The 20,942-nt window shown below is 42.4% G+C and overlaps 1 protein-coding gene across 1 annotated transcript in view; it reads left to right on the top strand.

Moving 5' to 3' along the window:
• The first annotated feature begins 1,459 nt into the window (after positions 1–1,459).
• LOC113167496 (IQ motif and SEC7 domain-containing protein 1-like) overlaps positions 1,460–20,942 on the top strand; it is a 109,762-nt gene continuing 90,279 nt past the window's right edge. The window contains exon 1 of the mRNA XM_026368160.1: positions 1,460–2,196. Within this exon, the coding sequence (XP_026223945.1) occupies positions 1,460–2,196 (737 nt within the window). The remainder of the gene's footprint in view (positions 2,197–20,942) is intronic.

Here is a 20,942-nt window from a genome sequence, read left to right as displayed (position 1 = left end):
TGATGGGTCGCTAACACGAAGAAGCATCTGGAAGTGCCATCTAATGGGATGATAATGAAGGTAAATCCTAAACACCAGGAAGAAGACAAACATCTGAGATGAGATTCAACCTTTGCTTATCACCTCTTCTGAGAGATCGACTGCAGGAAGACTGGCCGAGTCCTGCAGGAGAACCCGTAGACCAGGAAGAGGTGAACGTCTCCTCTTCCATGTTTGTCATAAGATGATCAACGGATGTTACACTTTCAGTTTGTGGAGCTTTGTGTTGTGTTGATATCTGAAAATTTGGTTCCCAACGTTTTTCATGATGGAGAGGGTCTGAACTGAGCTGACTTCGTTTCTCTCCCTGCTCAGAAGACATTCCAGATTGTTTGGTCTGGATAATTACCGCAGGGATTCTGACTGCAGGATTTTATTATGAAGCACTGCAGGGAAGCAGGAGATTAGTAAGATATTTTGTAAGTTCGCACATGGTGGTGCAGACTGCATTTCTGCTGCAGCACTCAAAAAATATTATAAAAACCTAATTTGTACCAGTTATGCTGGGTGTGTAGTCACACGACAATGATACTGTGCAATATCTTTTACCCAGAGGGACAAATAATGTCTCTATCAACTATGATATTCACACCGACTTCCTGGAAACTAATGTTTTGATTTCCTTCATGGAGTTCATAGAGTGGATACAACTGGCTCACTGACGAACACAAAGGCAAACGGACAGTTCTGACTGTGGGGGGAGAAGAAGAAAATCTAGATCTCCTCCAGACATTTATCCTGTTTTAACCGTCATGAGTCTGAACCTCAACAAGAGCACCTGACTGAACCAGGGCATGGTCCACAATCCCATAAATCTTTCCATTTGGGGCCAACAAGGTCGAGGTCCATCTTGATTTTTAAATCAGAACTCAAAGAAGAAAAAGTCCTCTCCCCCCCACTTACCTCTGGTGGGGGGGAGGGTGAAGGGCAGTTCACTTCTTAGGGTACAGAGGTTAGGGCCAAAGGGTTTTGTAGATATCTAGATTCGATTTTAGGTTGTAGACAGGGTCTAGAAGGTAGTTTTAGATTGTAGTCATTAGGTGCAGGTTTCTTCCTGCTGTGTTGAAGCCTCCTCTCCGTGTTTAATCACTTGTGCTAGTTTTAACCCTTGGGCTGTTGGCTCATTTCCCTGGATCACCACTCTTCTTATTTGGTAACTAACACTCAGCGAGTTAGCCCTTGGCTCTGCACCAGCTGCAGCTGTGACACAGACAGCATTTCATCAAGTGCAGAGGTTTAGCATTTAGCCTCAGTGCTAGCTGTCAGTGTACTGCCTAGATCTAACCAACGGTAACAGCCAACAGCATTTAGGCTCTTTAGTTTTGCATTAGAGACTAACTGGGTAACTTTGCATCTCTCCAGCTGTTAATTAGTCCAAGGTTGCTACTAACCTGTGTACTAACTCACAGACCAGCTAGTCATGGATGCTAATCAAGGCCCAGGTCAGGGTAGTCCAGAAAGCCCTAACCGGGCCGTGGAGTACCTTCTTGAACTCAACAACATCATTGAGAGCCAGCAGAAGCTTCTAGAAACCCAGAGGCGCCGAATCGAGGAGCTAGAGGTCCAGCTGGACCGGCTCAGCCAGGAGAACAAGGACCTGCGTCTGGACCGGCAGCCTGTTGCTCCTCCTACTCCTGCTCCTCCTCCCGAGCCTCCTGTCCCTCCTCCTCCCCCACCACCACCACCACCAACTCAGAACACATCAGCATCTGTTTCTACTGAGAATCACCACCATCACAACAGCCAACACCAAGCTCCTCCCCAGCCTCCCTCCTCTATCTCCTTCCACCACAGCCACCACTACCAACATCATCATCAGCAGCACCACCACTCCTCCACCCACTACTCCTACAACAGCACCAACAGCACCAGTACGAGCGCTATAACAGGTTCTGCTTCTGCTTCAGCTCCGACTTCCATCTCAGTCCCAACTCAAATCCCAGCTCTGATCTCCTCCCCAGCCCCAGCTCCACCTCCTCCCCCTCCAATCCCACCCAGGGATCCGCCACGGGCCCACAGCCGGCTGACCCGGGTACCCTCCACTAGCACGGGCACCAACACCAACTTCGTAGAGAAAGAGAAAGAGAGGCTTGAGCGCCTGCACAGAGCCAACGCCTCTAACAACCACCACGCCCACACCCTCCACCATCACAAATCGTAAGTTAAAGTCTACTTACTGCAACCAAAACCAAGGGTAGCACAAGAGGAAGTTAAACCAGATCTCACAGTGGCTTGAAATGACATTCTCAATACTGGCTGTTTTTTTCTTCAGATTCTCTGACAAAATAATGAAATTGATTTGTAAATCTGATGAAGTTAGTTGTATTGGTTTATTTAAAAAAATGCCATAGGATGCCATATTGTGTACAGCTCAATTACTGTAGAGGTATGAAAGGGTGTACTCACAGCAGTGAAAGTGCGCTATTGGTCCATTGAATAACCTAAAGATTACACTTTGTCACTTCAGATGTGTAGTATGTTTCTCTAGACCCTGATTATGGCTATTAGTGTTAATATGGCATCCTTTTACGCCATTCCAACCTCAACAACAGTACATAGTGACCAGCTTGTCATCCCACTGTCTGGTTTGCCTAAACTTGTGTTGTTTTTGACTTTGTTCACTACTAACTTTGCAGCTTCTTTTACGCAGGTGTTGTGCAAGCCTAGAAATGTGTACCCCAAATCTGACCTGGAAACACATTTTTGCTTGATTCTTGCTGCCACAAAAAAGCAAGAAACACAATTTTAGGCAAAGCTCTTTATTCATTCATATACAAGAGGTGTTTTGTCGAACTTTTAAAGTGTTTGCTTCCCTATAGGACGGGGGCAGCCGATGCCCCTGTGCGTTCTCTCTGTACTGAGATAGTGAGATTGGTCGGTGTTCAGGGTTGATAAATATTCATCCTTTTATCAGCTAATAGGGAACAGAGTGGAAGGCTGTAGTGAGAATTCGCATTTTGCAGGAGAGCAGGAATGTATGAGACTCAAGAGACAGATGAATTAAACAACTACAGCCTCTCTGATTCACTGATAATTGGAGCAAAGACTGAACGGTGTTATGTAATAGATACTTCTGTTAAGCACTAGGATTGGCTGTTCTCCATGAGATTATAAAGAAAGGTAAAGCTGTTTGCTGTACTAATCACTATGGTAACCACCTACCAGGTAGCTCAGTAACCTCCTCTTTTGTCTTTTTTGCTTATATTCTGTTATAATTCTGTTGCTCCGAATACATTTTCTGTCTGTTTGCTAGCTGGGTATTGGACTTGTTGCCTGGCAACACTATCTGAGGAGTATCCTACCAGGAAGTGTTGAGAAATACGGAGCCGCGCTGCCGTCTGTGGCAGTTTTCCTTTGAATAAAGGGCTGTGTGGTGCCATAGGCAACAGGATGCAGGCTTGCAGATGTCCCATGTGTCTATCAGGCACTTCCTTTGTAACTGGTAACACTGAGCTGCCATCTGTGGGAAGCACTGGTCATGTCGACTGTCGTTGCTATGCGACTGTTGAAAACCTGTTTGAAGGACAACACTCTCATGAACAGTTGAAATGGTTTTAACCTCAATCGGTGCTCAGAGAGCTTCTGGTTTTGCAAAACTTGCAACGCTGCTGGAAACATAGAGTATCGCCTCCTTTCCACCGCAATCACAGAGAGCAGTAGAGGAGAAGCTCCCAGCAGACCTGCAGAAATGAAAGCTGGGGAAACGCAGTGATGACTCATAGAGAGAATTAATAGTACTATTGCTTTTTCTTATAACCACTCATACATGCAGCCAAAAAGTAAAACAGATTGTATACAGAGGTACTGTACATAGAGTGTGACTCAGACTTTCTGATCTGGGATTATGCGAGGCATCTTGAGAAATCAGTGCAGGAAAGAGATGCTCAAATCCGTGAGTCATAAGACGTTCAGGTACAGCTGATATCACGAGAAAAAGCTGACCTCAAGCTTGCAAATGATGTAACAAGCAGAGAACAATGATGAAGTCTGACAGCAGTGCAGTTAAGGCTGATTCGTTATGAAATCACACAGTACAGTCGGCTGCTTGCTGCCTCTTCGAGTGACTGAGTGTGATCCAATAAATCCCACACCACACTGGGGCAGATTATAGCATGGAGGCATGACAGCATGTTGCAGAGCTGCCCACACTGGGTTCAGAGTGAATCTGTAGAGGGCATGATGCAGCAAAATGCAAAACACCCTCACTGCGATTTATCTTGTAGCACCCTGCAGCTCCCCAGGCTGAAAATGTAAATATGGTGGAGACATGACAAAGCAGTTTGAACATATGTTTCTATGCATTTGATGGAACTTGTTCTGATTCTTTGATATTTAACTCTGTATGAATCACTTATCAAACCTGTTTAGAAAAGTTCTCTATTTTTATTTTACTCTAGCTGAATCTAGCTGGTTCTACCCACATAATAATAATAATAATAATAATAAGTCAACTGGTTCATTTAATTGTGATTTAAGGACCAATAACTTGACAAGCATGTCAGTGACACTAATAGAAGTGCCTGTAATTAACTATAAACATAAACTATGGGCATTCTGTTGAGCTAAAGGGTTGTAGAGCTTCCACCACATATTTTATCTCTGCTCTCTGACATTCTTTAACAATGTCCTAACTCATTTTGGTCCTCACCATTCAGTGAATGTGATATCCGGTCAATACGGGTTCCTCCACTGGGAATTCAACAGCAGATATGCATGTTTTACCCATTGAGCAAGTGACCACACTTGAACAGTCCAAGGGATATTTTCTCTCAATGGTAACAAATTTGATCTAGAATATCTGTATTTCAATGAAAAGCAGGTTTGGAAATGTCCATAAAACTCACAGTTCTGGGATCAAGGTTTGATAAGTTTTTGTAAAGCCAGGGGGGGTTCAGTTTGTCCACTTTCCATTTTCAGCTGCAGTCAACACTTCATTTGAACCATATTGAACCATAAGTCGGTAACATAATAATTTTGACAGGACTAACTGGGTCTGTATAACAGATGGAGAACACTCATCTGGATGGATCTCAAGAATCCTGAGCATATATGAGTCATAAGAGCTCACATGATATTGACACACTCTTAGATGATCTGTGAGACAAAGAATGATGGAGAACAGTTACGGTAATAAATACAGAGAGAGGTTATTCTGCGGTATAGGTGTGGAGGAGTCAGATTTGTAGGATTCAAACAGCTGAAGAGGAAAAATGCAGGAAAAGAAATGTAAAGAGGTACATCACTCACTTTTCTGTGGATTTGATGTTTTTCTTTCATTTTTCCTCTTCACGTCCTTCTTTCTATAACAATTTGTATCTTCAGCTGATATTAATGTCTGATCTGTGTCTGAACTTTCAGGCCTTTATATGTAAACCAGGTATTAATAAGCATTATCTGGATTTTGTTGGACTGGATATCAGCCAAATTGTGACTAATCCACATGACAGTGATGACAGTTTCTTTGTCATTCCAGCGTCTCAATGTGAATGCTTTCTGGATTTCTTAGTCACTTTATAACTGTTAAACAGACATGTCTGGACTTCAGACTTCAGTTGGCTGAACATCTTAGACATCTGAAGCTGTTCCACGAAGCTGCGAAGCACATTTTTCATCATTTTATAGTGTTTTTTTTTTTTTTTTGCCCAAATCATTAACTGAGAAATAATTTCTCTCAGTCTGCATTAAGACAGAAAACTCAGGGCGACCAACTTGTTTTGGCTCATGGCCTCAATCAGCTTCATCATAACACACTCACAAAGACCCTTCAAACATCCTGAGTTAAACCATCAGACAACAACGAGTCGTATGCTCACATACAGTAATGCAGATTATTTCTCAGTTCCTTTCTGACTCGTGAGCAAACTGCACAGATGTCATTACCAACGGGCTCTGATCTGATCACGGTGTGACTACAGTGTGGTCTGTGCGCTCTGAAGTGGACAGTGGGTTTTAATTCTGGACTCTTTCTCCTGTTTGTGTAAACAGCTGCTGACATCTCGTCCTCTGTGTGCTGATGACGATAACAGGAGTGTAAATGAGCTCGGTCAGCAGCACTGCTGCACCAGGTGTGTGTGTGTGTGTGTGTGTGTGTGTGTTGTTTTATTCTCTCAGTCCAGGACCCTGAAACCTGCAGTAGCTGTTCAGCCTCAGTGTGAGAAAATCATAAACTCTAATGACTGACATGATTTTCATGCAGCACAAGTCAGTGAGTTACAGTGTGTGTGTGTGTGTGTGTGTGCGTGTGTGTGTGTGTGTGTGTGTGTGTGTGTGTGTGTGTGTGTGTGTGTGTGTGTGTGTGTGTGTCGAAGCTAAAATCTGACTCAGTAGCTTACTGATGGTGTTAAAACTGATGGTGGATTGTAAAGCAGCTTGTGTGCTGACAGGCCCCTTTAGGTCCGGATCTAAACAGGACTGCACCAATTAAAGAGTTCACACCAGGCAGAGACTGAATAAAGACGAGCACGCGTTTCTAATGAGGTCACTTCACACTAACTCCTCCTTCTACTGTATGTTGTGACATGTACCTGAAAAAAGAAGCAGGGTTACATGTCTGCAGTCCTTGTTTGTCCTTGTTCTCCCACTTCCTGCGTGGTTTCCTCACACAGTCCAAAGACATGAACTGGGTCACTTGCCGTTACCTGTGTGTGATTGTGAATGTGAATCATTGTCTGTCTCTGTGTATCAACCCTGGGATTGACTGGCGACCTGTCCAGGGTGTTCCCTGGCTCCAGACCCCATTTTAGCCTCAGGGTTTTTAGACCTGAGAAGTGAAAACACCTCTGGGTGGATTTAAAGACATCTTTGCTTCTAGAGAACTGGGATCTATCAGACGTTACATGTACCTTTCTTATTTTCCTGAGCTAAAGTTATTTAATTCAACAATATCAAGTTGAAATCGATGTGTTATTGTGTTTTCTATGGATTTTCCTGGTCTCACTTGGAAATGAGATTTAGAGTCTCAGTGGAAGTTTACCTGGTTTCTATGTCTGACTCCAGGAATACGACACAGACGAAGTTGATAACATTTACACAAGGTTTACTAAATCTTTCTTTCTTTTTTATTTCCTGAGATGGTGAGAATGACTTTAAACTGAGTCCTGTTGCTACTCGTCACCTAGCTCCACTCAGTAAAACAATTCAAAGTAAGATGGCGACAAGTTGGATGAAACTAACTGTAAGACGAATTACAGAATCACTGTGAAATCAATATGTATTTGAAATGATCATAACACCATTAATTAACTGCTCACCCCCACAGCTTCTGTGTTATGTGAATATGTGTTAGTGTGGGTGGAAACGTCACTCTGCAGGTTTCTCGGGGTGAAACTAAAATAACCCCACTCCAGATACGATGGGAAAATGGACATTCACCGTGATTATTAGGAAAAGAGAACCAACCAGCGTCAGCATGTTTGTGACTATGAAAACCGAGGGTGCTACTCAGATTATCATGTGACAAACGTGATCGAGGATAGATCACCAGCTGCTGGGCTGAATCAGTCGCTGACGCGTGTCATCTTGTGGTCAGTTTAGTAAGCTGACAGCGTATTTGTCCTGTGCTTGTGAGACATATCAGTGCTTTTTCTCTTTTTCTACCATAACTCCCATGTTACTGGGGTTTTACAGTGTAACCGTTGTTACGGGGTCAGAGACAGGCAGGAGGACTCCCCTCTCCACAGCGCTGTACTATACAGGTTATCCTCCCCTGTCTCTTCCTGTTTTCTCTCACCTTGTCACTGCAGATGAACTTCACCTCCCGTTGGAACATTTCATTGGTCTTGATCAATATGTTAGAATCGATCATCATAGATCAGCTTGATTATCAGTCTCACATTAATAATCCAATCTTCCGTGTGACTCATCAACTCCAATGTGAGATTTTAATGTAGTCTCCAAAAAATGAGAAAAGAGAAATGGGTTTTACCTGCAGGTTAAAGCTGAAAGACCAAGTTTACGAACTGCTCCACTGATTTGAACCAGAGCAAACGAACTGTACTGCAGAACTTTCTCCTTATTGCCACCAAGAGGTCGAATTCATTTGTCCAATACAGCTGTTTGTGTCCAGGTGCAGGACTATTTACTGTACGGTACCTTTCTAATTAATATCAACATATCGAACATGTGGAACACTATCGCTGCTAAACATCAGCGTGGTGTCTGTGTCTTTGTGAGGATGTAAACACACAACTCTCTGAAGCTGGACTGAAAAATGTTTTGTCTTTTATTTCAAGGCTCATTTGAAAGAGTTTTGGAAAAACAGAGACATTGACCGTCTAGAAAAAGAAACAGTGTGAGGAGTGACAGACAGCGACGAAATAAATCACACCTGAAGTCATTGGCTGATTTTTCAAAAGGGCTCTCATGCAAACCTGAAGCCTGTTTTTGAAGTATTAAGTATTCCTGGATCTCTGCACGTTCTCTTTTCAGTTTCACTTAATAATCTTCAGCATTCTTCAGCTGTCACACTCAGTCAAAGCCGATCACTTCAAATCTTCTCAAATGATCTTTTCATAATAACAAAGAACTTTTCATTACACATTACATCACCTCTTTAATCATTTCCAGTACATTTTAAATCCAGGAACTTACAAGAATTCAGAATCTCTTAATAACACGTCCCCTCCGGCTCGCCGTAGTCATCCCGCAGCTGCACAATTTAATTAGAGAGACGGTGTGTAGCTGTGCAGTTCACTGTTACATGTTACGGTTGGGAGTCAGGTCAGTGATGGTGCTCACAACTAACAGGAGTTAGATGGTATCAGTGTTGTTGACTGATGGTGCATCACTCTACAGCTGACCTGGATGTTGACACACACACACACACACACACAGCGTCACCTCGTAAATCGCGTACAGTGTCATGTCTCTCTCTCTCCCTCTGTTGGTCCGTCTGTCTGTTATATTTGGCAACATAAATGAGACATGGAGCCGGCTGGTGCTGGTGATGATGGCAGCAGGGGGAGGTCCTGGAGGAGGGATCAATGCAGGGTTGTCATGGCAACAACACAGTAGGCTGAGGCTGAGGTGGAAAGTGGAGAAAGTGCCGGTGGTGTCATAATGGCAGACGCACTCAGCTCCTCTGCAGCTTTTTCCACACGCTCGCTCGCACACGGACACATTTTCATTTCCAGCTGAGTCGCTCTGAGCACTGACGTCACTGTGATCGAGCACGAGGGTAAACACACCGCGGCCGAGAGTGTGGACCCCATGTCTGCAGAACCCAGAGGCCTCAGAGGAGAGAAAGAGTAGAGTCCCCATGTGTTAATATTACCAGGATTAATAAGCGTTATTGTAACAGTACATCTTCAGTATAACTTTGTTAAAAGTGAAAAATACAATCTTAACGTTCCTAAAATCAGCTTCCTGTCGACATGTATAAGCTCCTCTGCTCACGTGTGTGCAGTCAGTGTGTTCATACTTGAGCAGCTGCTTTCTCTTCCAGGTTGTTGATCTCCAGCACTGTAGTGGGCGCTGGTACTTAGTGTATGCTGCTGTAGAAGAAGACATCAGGCCAAGCTGTACATCATACAGCATGTGTGCTGACTTCTACTATATGTACATACGTATATGTTGTTTTGCTCTGAGCAGTGAGGCGGTCATCTATAAAGAGCTGCGCAGCACCCGCACATGAAGCATCCAGTGGCCTTTAGTCTGTTGCAGATGCACGGTGAGGCCTGTTTCTGAAGAACAAATATCATCTTTTTTGGTTTTTAATAACAATTTTCATCCAATGTAAACTGAGGAAAATCTCACACTGAATCAGGTTAATGTATTCTGTTCCCACTGAGCCTTGTCTGTGTTCACCTGAGTGTAAAGTATTTTAATATGTGTTCATTTGTAAATGTTTAGTTACATAAAAGCACATTAATCAACGTGTGAAGTCCTGTTGTAAAGGCTGATATTTGGCAGCACATCTCACAGCACACAGATGGCACAGAGAATATTCTGGCAGCCAGCTGATGAGTTTTATTTCACAGTGCATCTGTCCAGCTTTATACTGAGCAGCAGAGTTTAAGTAAAGGCTGCAGACTTTAATGCTGCACCAAATACAGAAGACATGTTTTAGTTTTCCAGTGAAGAGAGACCCCTGACACTCTGTGCTGAAACTTTAATTATTTGCCTCGTGGATGGTCAGCCAGTCCGTTCACTGCACCACTGACCTTCTAAGACTGTTTACAGGTGAATAAAATGAAAGAAAGCTTCCATTGTCCCAGACAGACTTTAAACTTGGGTCTCTACTATTGAAATATACTTTTAATTATGCGTCTGTGTCGTGACAGTTCGTTTTAGTAATGTTCCTCTATTTATGATTTCTACCACTTCTGGGTTCCATGTCCACTGGGCTCAGCTGAGTCTCCCTGTGTGCACTTATCACCGTTTAATCATGTGGTGCAGTTTCTCCTGAACCTGAAGATCTATTTTTTTTCTTTTTCTGCATTTTTGACATTAATGGACTTGACTGACAAAACATGCTTTGTACTGTTTGTCTCTTTTAATGTAACAGGAATCATCACACTTCTCAACTTAGCTTTAGTTTACACTGCACTGAGCAAACCGGTGTCCGTTCACATCACATCTTTCCACTTGACTGTGCACTCATGCTGCTTTTGTACTGAAAACACACAGCTTGCATGTTAGGTGTCGAGTGAGAGCTGGACGTCTGTGCTCATCATGGAGTTCACAGCAGATTAGAAGCATTATACTGATATAGTTCTATATTAAGGCATGACAGAAAAATCCTGCTGCTATTTATCATTATTCTACATTTTAAGGTCAGTGGCTAAAAAGAAGAGTTTTAAACATGTTTTTATTGTGTTTGTCTTGAGATGCCCTATGTGGTGATACCCCTGCCAGACAATGTAAAGTGCCATAAGCATGAAAACCACACACGCCACAAATTTGAGTCAGTTGGCGCCGACTGTGCAGTTACACTGGCCATTTGTCGAGCACTTTGTGTTGTTAGTATTTCGTTAGTAAGAGAGCAGCCCAGCACCGAGTAGTTTAACGTCTACACCACAAGTCTGCAAAAAGAAAAAGCTGAATTGGTGCTAATGGAAAGGAGGGCATGTGTGACGGCTTCTGTTTGTTAACGTAAAGAAGTTCTACAGTGAGTAGTAGAACAACAAAAAATGTAACGAGAGATTGTGGAAACTTGAAGATTGATGGGATTTTTTTGTATGTGTCAAAGTCACAGAGGTCATTTTAGGCATTTGAACCAATGGTTGATGAATGTTGTCACTTTCTCAGGAGGAATACCCTCTGATGTTTTGATCCATTCGCTGTTCTTGATGAGACATCTGTGAGATGAAAAAATAAGTCAAAGCCACCAGGGACAGTATCACAACCCACTGTGAATGTGGCTGCACAGTGTGTCCAGATGGGTTTGTGTGTGTGTGTGTGTGTGTGTGTGTGTGTGTATTGAGAGCAGCAGTGCAGTATGTCCTGTGTTACTGGTAGAAAATGTCTGCTGCTGCACGTCTCAGTCTGATGACATCGCCGGTAATCCGTCCTCACTACTGCAAAACCCGAGAGGACAGTCACACTGCATGCTGGGAAAGTGTGAAAGGAAAAAAGTCTATTCAGCTGTTCAATGCCATCAAGAATATCGAGCCGAGTTACTGAGTGATAATGTGTACTGAGCGTCTCCATGTTCTCTTTCTACCCCATTCAGTTATTTCCTACATTTCCCATAATGCCAAAAATCCCCCAGTGAGTGGGCTTGAACTCGTTGAAATCAGCTTCGGATCACATGTGTAGGCAGCGAGTGATGTAGGAGAGCTGTTTGAGAATATACTGAGAGTTATATTCTAACTGTCAGCTACAGTACGGCTACCTTCTGGTCCTTTCTGCTTTTCCTCCTCAGTATCTCACTGGATTTTAATCAGCATGGATTTCAAAATAATGGTTCCAGAAAGACACCAAAACCTGATGTTTACAGTAGCTGTTTGAGATCCCATCCCCTGCTGTCTGTCTGTTCTGTTTATTTGTATAGTGTCAAATCACAACAGAAGCATGATTTCCCAGAGTTCTGCTGCAAAAATATGGAACTATGAGTTCTTTAAGATAAGATGGAGCCTGATTATTAGGGTCTTTATATGTGAGGAGAAGAATTTTAAATTCAATTCTGGATTTTACAGGGAGGGAATGGAGAGAAGCTAACGTAGGAGAAATATGATCTCTCTTACTAATTCCAGTCAGAACTCTGGCTGCAGCATTTTGGATTAACTGGAGGCTTTTTAAGGAGTTATTGGGACATAACCTAACCCTAACCCTGGGACAGGATGCTCCTAACCTGTATGAAGTAAAGGAGGCATCCTGGTCAAAGATAACTCCAAGATTCCTCACAGGGTTACTTGAGGCCAATTATATGTCATCTAAAGTAAAGAATGTGATTAGACATCATGCCTCTGAGATTTTTAGGACCAAACAAAATCACAGAATAAATCCGCTCCAGTGTGAGTTTTACACAGATTCAGTTTCACCTTCTCTTACATTGCTGCTGGAGAAACATTAATGTTACTCTGACCTGTAGCTGTGGAGTAGGAGGAGTTTGAGTGGGACTCGGCTGCTGTTAAAGATTTCATCTACACCTGCTGGTCACTTGAGTTGAAACCACCATCTTATGTTTCTTGTATTAGTTTGAGATTTAAGAGCTTTCTACCACTTCTGAGACATTCAAATAAGGTTAATGTGCTGAGAAAATGGCCATAAAGTGGAACATCGCTCCCCTTCAGGTGAACAGATGTAGTTTTTCACTGCACTGTAGCAGTTCTGTTGTAAAGTGAGAGACTCTGATCATTTCTGAACTCATTAATGATGAATTAAGGCTGCAGGTTGCTTTAAAGATTAGACACTTCGCTGACAGGATGAGGATCAGGATGAGACTGAGTTTAATTTGTCTGGGAAACCAGGTGCACACGCACCTGGTTTCTGGTTAATTGGCTCTGACACATTATACGAACAAACTCAGGGCGAGGTCAGGAACTCAGTCAGGTCTCAACCACAGATACTATATACTGCAGGTAAGAGATTAGATTAGATTAGATTAGATTAGATTAGATTAGATTAGATTAGATTAGATTAGATTAGATTAGATTAGATTAGATTAGCACAACACATGAATCATTTCTGCAGGGAAACTAGGTCACTGCAGTACCAAAGTGAAACACCTGTACATGTATGTAGGATGGTGCAAAAACTGCAAACTGGACTCAAAACAAAAGCTCTGTCTTCGTCCCTCAGAGACTGCAGTGGTCGTTACACCACTCAGTAATGTTTATTATACTAAAGCTACAGAGTGCAGCTTTTTCACATTATTATATACTTCAGAAATAAAGGTTTCTTGGGATTAGTTGATGAAGTTTATGAAAGTTAGTAACCTCTAAAGGGCACATGCATCTTTCACAACTAGTTAAAAGCTACAGTTGGTGCTTTTATTAGGCGTAGTATATCAGTCTATAGATACTGTGGTTATTGCAAGCAAGACTGGTTCGGTGGTGGATGTGTGATCCTCTGGGGAGGCATATACTAAGGGGGCCACACAGTCCTCTATATGATAGCCAACAGTACACTGACAGCGTTGAAATCCTCAGAGCGAACGTTTGACATGTTTTTATTTGCAATTAGTAAAGCTAAGTTACTCCAGTGTTATTCCTTGTACTTAAGTTCGTGTCAGCACACTTTGTGGCTTAGATGATTCAGTATCACCAGAGTTTTGAACGTGCAGGGCACAAAATGTGTGAGAGCAAGAGAGAGCCACTGATCCAAATAATCATTGATCAAGTAGCTTCAGGACGAGCACATGTTTAGTTCTGCATCTATACAATATGTACAGGTCACTGCATTGACTTCGTCTACTATAACATCTGCATGACAGGAAACTCAGACGAAGCTGACTGCTTTCAATCAGGGGTAATTGAGAACAGCTTTTTGTGTGATGTCGATGACTCTACACTGTAGAGTCTACAGTTTCATAGAAACCCTGGGGAAGGGCAGAGTTGGGGAAGGGTGATGGTGAGTTACAGTATGTTAGCTGTTCAGTCCTGAGTGTGACAGCAGCAGCATGGTGCTGTGTGTGTGTGTGTGTGTGTGTGTGTGTGTGTGTGTGTGTGTGTGTGTGTGTGTGTGTGTGTGTGTGTGTGTGTGTGTGTGGTGTGTGTGTGGGCTGCAGCAGTGCTGAGTGCCGCAGGCTTGTTGAATGGAGCTGCACTGTAGTTAAATATCAGCAGCCTGCCCTGCACCTGTGTGTGTGTGTGTGTGTGTGTGTGTTAGTACTCGCTCCTGTTTGCTGTTGTGCCGCTGTGTTTGCATGCACTTGCTGCAGTGTGTGTGTATGTGTGTGTGTGTGTGCGCGCGCGCGCTGCAGGGGAAACTAGGCTAGCTGATATGAATAGAGATGTGATGAATTACCTCTCAGAGCTGAGCCGCAGGACAACACCCTGGGGTCCAGCTCTGTTTGTGTGTGTAGAGCTGGCTGCCAGCACAGTTAAATGTTAGGAGGGTAAGTTACTGTAGAGACACACAGCAGCCGAGAGAGATAAGAGCCCGTGTACAGGAGGGAGGATGACAGGTGGATGGATGGACGGAGAAAATGTTGGAATAAGTTCATGCAAAGTTTGTGATTAACAAATAAAAAACAGTATGAAGTCTACAGCCATTAATGAGCAATAAGCATTTACAGCTGATGGATAAAGAGTGTGTGTGTGTGTGTGTGTGTGTGTGTGGATACTTTCCAGATGTAAGCTATTGGAAACAGTAAATCACCTATGAGCAGCAGCAGCAGAGGTGGAGGATCTATTTAAAACACACACTGAACAAGCTTACACACTCACACGCAGCTCTTGTTACCGTGACAACATGTTTCTTCATTTGCAATGGTTGCCCTTAACAACACTGTTGGCATGGCCTCCTTTCTGGAGCTGCTAAAACTGAAATGCAGCATGTCTCACTCTGTTGATTTCTGACTCTTTGTACTCGTCTCTCTGTGGCTCTGATCTTTCTCTCGCTCCGTCTCTGTTTCACTTGGATTCTGCAGATTGAAGATCAGTTCAGGACACGCAGAAAAAATGTTCCAGCCTGCAGACACTAATTAAATGAGCAGGTCAGAAAAACACTAATATGTAGTGATAACGCAGGAACCACGAGCACACTGGGATAGAACCACATTTACACGTATCAAGCAGAATTGTAAATCCTGTCTTGACTCCAAGGCTGCAGCACACGGCATGTGTCAAAAGGTCCCGTCCCCCAACCTGTGGTCTGCAGACCAAATCCAGCTCAGACAGCGTTTCTTTATGGTCCATGAAGGACCGCGCCACAACATTAACTGATTAACTGATGTCAATTAATGTCAGTTCGGATAACTGACATTAACTGACATCAATTAATCAGTTCCTTCTTCTTCCCTGTGAGCTTGTCACGGTGTCTCATCACTCATTTCTCTGACGCTGTTTACTGATCGCTGCTAAAGTTCATTCCCCCACCGCTCACACTTGTAATCCATCCATTCTATTTTTAGACACGTTCGTTAAGTAATAAAAAATCATTAGTAGTCCGTTACTGCCAGTTACTGTAAGGCTTTGTCTTTTGAAATCTACTACGACACTAAACCTCCAGAGAGAGGATAAGCTTTTCTTCTCTAATGAATTCACTCAGAGCAGCAAATATATTAAAATTCTCAAGTCTGTGCTGCAGGAATAAAGCTATAAATTATTTGCTTGTGCCTTCCTGTATTGGATTTGCACATATTTGTATAGAATGTGATCAGAGGAACAAATTATTGGGAAAAACAGCCTGAAAAAGCAAAAGTAGTTTTCTAAAATGGCCTAAAAAGATTTTTTCCTGAATATATATCAATAATAAATACACAATAATAAGTGTTTCTAATATTAAAGCCTCACAGCCCTCACAGTACCAACATAGAAGGTCTAACAGTTCTAGTCTAAAGTTCTGTGTTTTCTCACAGTAAAAATGGAAAATGTCAGCTGCAACTGTCAGATGTAAAATATTGGCTCAAACGTGGAAACATGACTGTATGTAACTGTGTATTTTATTAAACTCTCTACATGAGGTTTTCTACAGACAGATGCACTGACATGACTGTGTGTGTTATCCAACGTGCGTGATGTGTTATGACAGGTTGGCTGGCATGTGGCAGTGACTCAGCGACAGGCGGACGTTAGATGAACTAATGAGATTGAAATGAGATTGTAATCTGATTAGAGCGGCCTGTAATCTGCCGGAGCAGGACTGACGGGGCCGAGTCGAGGACAGGCAGGAGTGATGATGGGAAATGAAGGGACGAGTGAGCTCTCTCTTTCTGTCTCTAGGTTTTCATCCAGTTTTTGTTAAACTGTGGTCATATCTAATTATTGAAATGACTCCAGTAAATCACAGAGATTTAGAAAGTCACTAAAGACACATTAGTGTTGCAGTAGAGCTGTCGTGTCTGTGATCTTACAGTTCGTTGTACCTTCTACTGGTTGTTCTGTGGCTACAGTCTCAGTTTGGATTGAAGCGTTACGCAACATTAAGATACCAAATGATAACAAAGTCTTAGACATTGTTTGTTCTAACTTCTTAGATTGTTAATTAACTAGTTGCTTTGACAGTAACGTGTGTAGAATAAATACATTCTATTAATTTTCTCCTTGTTTCACTTGAACTTTACATGAAAATAGTTTTGTGTTGCACGAGAAAGAAATACCTGGAAAAGTTAGGAAGTGCACAAAACCTCAACCGTCCAGCCAGTTTTAACTTCTAGGATAGGACTTATTGCTGGTTTCTATAGTTTTCTATGAAGTTGAAAGGTCAGTTTTTCCATTTGACAACTGTTTGACACTTTGCTCCTGTCAGAGCTGCTTTGTACCAGGTTCAGTACAAAGACAAAGCTCAAGTCTGCTCCCAGGGGTTTTGCTAAATTAAGTGTATGTGGATGTATGTAGGATATCACGCTAACTAAAAACAGACCTCAAGCAGTGCATGCTGGTTACATAGTAGGATCTAAATGAAATACTCAGATAGGACCGCAGGTTTGTACCTACATGCTGTAAATGAGTGATGAATTAAGTCCATTTGAGGCACTGACTTCCAAACACTCTTCCAGAAGCAGCTTTAACCTTAATGAGATACACATGACTCACAGGAGGTACTGTAACACAACATCTAAAAAACAAAATTCAAACATGATGTCTGACTTTAGCCCAGCTGGAGAAATGCTAAAAGAAAAGGAAGGTGAGGCGAAGCATAAGGAGAGAAAGAGTGATGAGGAGCAGGCGATGCAGCGTGAGTAACCAGAAGGTCAAGGACAAAGTGAGAGAGTCGAAGTGACAGGTGGGGCAGGGGTCAACGAGGGAGAGAGAGGCAGGAGGTGTTATGATGGGGGGAGACGAGAGACTGGAGGTTACCAACCATGGTAGAGAGCAGCTCTCACTCTTTTCATGTCTCTCTCCCGCTTTAATTCATCCAGCTAGTTTAAAACAGGATGCAGGTTAAACTCACTATGCTGCATAAACAGTAATAGACAGAAAATCATGATGCTAATGTACAGAAGCTAACAGGCTAACAAGCACTGAATGTGCTGTGACATGGTTGATGAACGCTGTTCACTGTAGCAGTGCGACGGGTACAGGAAACGCTGAGGATGGTGAGTCTGCACGAGGGCTGGTCGAGTCGAGAGTGGTACTAAACAGTAGGTCGGTGGGTGGGCAGCTGCCCGCTGACACTCCATTACTGTGAAACTCGCAATAGCACAGTAGAAAATACTGATGGAAGCTTAAAACCCACAGCCAACACTCAACGTCCATGGTCAACACTAAAATACCCCCTGGAGGACCGGTTGAGGGTTCATCGATGGTCAGAACCACAGCTCAGCTCAGCTGTCACTCGGTCCACTCTGGCAGAGAGACGCAGCTGTGTGGTGCTTTCATGTTCATACAAGCACATGAACTGACAAGACACTGGCTGACCCCGATCGAGGCTGTAGATGACAGCACAGTCCGTTACATCAAACTGATGGACACTGATTTCATAAAATGTGGTTCGATTCCTGCGAGGTGTCCTTGAACAAGGCACCCAAACCCTGCAGTAGTGCTGATATGTACTGAATGGCAGCTCCAACAACAATTTCCCCAAGGGGATCAGTAAAGTATGTCATTGTTATCAGCCTCTCTTCTTTATACTAATGACAGGGCTTTGGTTGATCCTGAAGTGAAGCTGCATGCTTGCTGCACACTCTTCAGGCTTCATGCAGTCGAGGTTATTTGGCTGTTAATTAGGACATTATTAGCTTCTAGCAGGATTTCACATTAGCTTGTTGCACTTTACAGCAATGGTGTTTAAAGAGTTGAGACTTAAATCTGTCTGTACAGTTCTTGACCGCCAGCTGAGCTTCTCTCAATAAACCAACAATATTTTCCAGAAATGCTTGATTATATTAGGAGACTGAACAGCTTTGGAGTGAGTCATTAATCTCATGCCATGTCTACACAGAAGGTTTAGCATGAGCACGAGCAGCAGGAGCTCCAGTATGTGCTCCATCTGTGTATGCGCATGATGTGTTCAGGTACACTACAGAGTGTGGGTCGCCCATGTTTGAATGTTGTGGAAGTTGTGGAAGTCGAGTTGTGGAAGTCTCAAAGGCCCCATTTTGGTTCATTGGTCACCTTTAAAATGTGATGTGAGACCTGTACATTACACCACGTTATCTTAAATCATAGGAAAACTCCTCTTCGGCAGACATTCATACACTTAACAACAAGAAATAAACTGAGTTCCCCGTGTCAAAAAAACAAGATCACTCTCATTTGTATCACACACACATTCACAGTGTGGCCTATTCCAAGCTTACATAAGCCCTTTGACATTTTGAAATTGCACACTGTGGTTATACGCACTTAAACACTCATGCACTGAATATAATTATTCATATTTGTAGGTTACATAACATCTGCACACTGCCTCTGCCTGTTCAAGTCTATTTATATATGTTTATCTATCCATCCATCTCAGAAATGCCTATTGGTTCGAGACCTTCCACCACAGTAAGAAGGAATTACTGATCACTTTATTTACAGTAGACAATACAGTACAGTAGGATATTCCAATCTGAGCTTAAATTATTGATATGATCACGTCTGGATCACACCTAGACATTATCTGCTTTCTGCATGCATGGTGAGCAGAGCGTGCATCATTCGCTTATTGTAATTAGATCAAGTTGATGTTAAATTTGTTTAAATAGAAAGAAATATATAATATGATCAATCGAATGTAATTACCATCTCAAAACAATCTGCAGGATCTGTGGAATTCCAAACTGCAGCTCCTGATACAGTAAAACCGTTTCATGCTAAAAGATGTGGATGTAACACTAATTTTAGTCGGTTGCTATGAAAAGCGAGTTCCAGGATTAAATTCAGCAGTCGGCTCCAAATCTTCATCTCGTTGTTGACTACAGAAAAAAGAAATTTCACTGTATTCATATTTTACAATGATTTAGTTTTTCCTCTCGAGCTAAACCTGGTATTTTATCCAAATGTGGACTGTAACCATGGTAACTGTACACAACAAAGATGGCGACAGGTGTAGCCTCAAAATAATGAGAGGATATAAATTTTAAAAACTGCAGGAGAAAAAGAAAAACACCAAAACATCTTCAGTATTTGTGACTAAAACCAGATAAAAACTAAAAAAGATGAAATAATAATCTGATCATGTGATCACTGATCAATGGTTTACTGATCATAAAATAACTCAGTCACATTCTGCAGTGCTGCCTCTCTCTCTCTCTCTCTCTCTCTCTGTATGTATCTGGCTCTCTCGTCCTCTGCAGTATGGTAGCAGTATGGTAATGGATGGCTCCAGCCTGCTCTGCAGTGGTAGCACCTCCCTCCATACTACTGGATAGAGAGAGTTTTAAGGGGGAAAGGTGCTACATGAATGCAGAGGTTTCTGATCCTTTCATTAAATTAAATCATCCTCTTTTTGACTCAGGACTTTGATTTTAAGTCAGATTATGTTTGTTACAGACATGTCTGGTTTTGAATAGTTGGGGGTTTTGGATTCTCACTACACTAATCTCAAACTTTATATGCATCAGCTTCAACTTTTCACTAAAGATGATTGATGAGTTCATTTAAGGAAGCTAATAGACTTTTTCGCTCTGACTTTCTTTTTCTTTTCTTGGTGCATTTTCTCTCCCTCACGTGTTGTTCTCAGGGCTGCACATCGTTTTTCTGTTGCTCAATCACAAGCAGGCTAGTAAGTTCCCACAGTTGGATTCAGAACCACCCATGTCTTGTTTGTGGAGCAGTTTTACTTTGACAGGTTAAATAAAACTGGACGGTGACACTCAGCTTTAAAGCTACATCAGCCTGTGTCTCTGACTTGAAGGGTTTGCACAGATTTCTTTGCCCTGCAGAAAAGTCCAGTGAAATCAATAGATTTGACTTTTAAATGTTGCAGTGGTAAATAATAATTAAAAGAATTAATAATTGTCAACAGTATGTCAAACTGTTTGGCTTTAAAAGTTTCTGAGAGGTTACATTTACCCTAGTTTCTCTGCAGTTATTAGATTTAATGATCCAGGAATAGTTTAGGACAAAGGTTCATCCAAGCAATGACTACTCGCTGTATTTAGTCACAGGTTCCATGAATGTGTCTCTGAGTTGTTAGTGCTTCAACTGAATGTTGTTCAATTACACTGTGTTCGAAGACGGATCTTCCTCCATCTTCTTTTAACCAGTAAACACAGTGACAGCAGTGGTTGAAAAATCGGAAGCTGCTAGCTGGATGTTTAGTAGCCAACACTGCCACCTTCTAATGATGATAGCATCGGAGGTTAGTGAATAAGACTTCACACATTAAGGCTGCATTCATCTTTAGCTTAGCATCATCTGTACAGG

This window comes from Anabas testudineus, chromosome 7, assembly GCF_900324465.2.
Source record: "Anabas testudineus chromosome 7, fAnaTes1.2, whole genome shotgun sequence".
Classification (NCBI taxonomy): Eukaryota; Metazoa; Chordata; class Actinopteri; order Anabantiformes; family Anabantidae; genus Anabas; species Anabas testudineus.
This window is presented reverse-complemented; position numbering and strand designations above follow the sequence as displayed.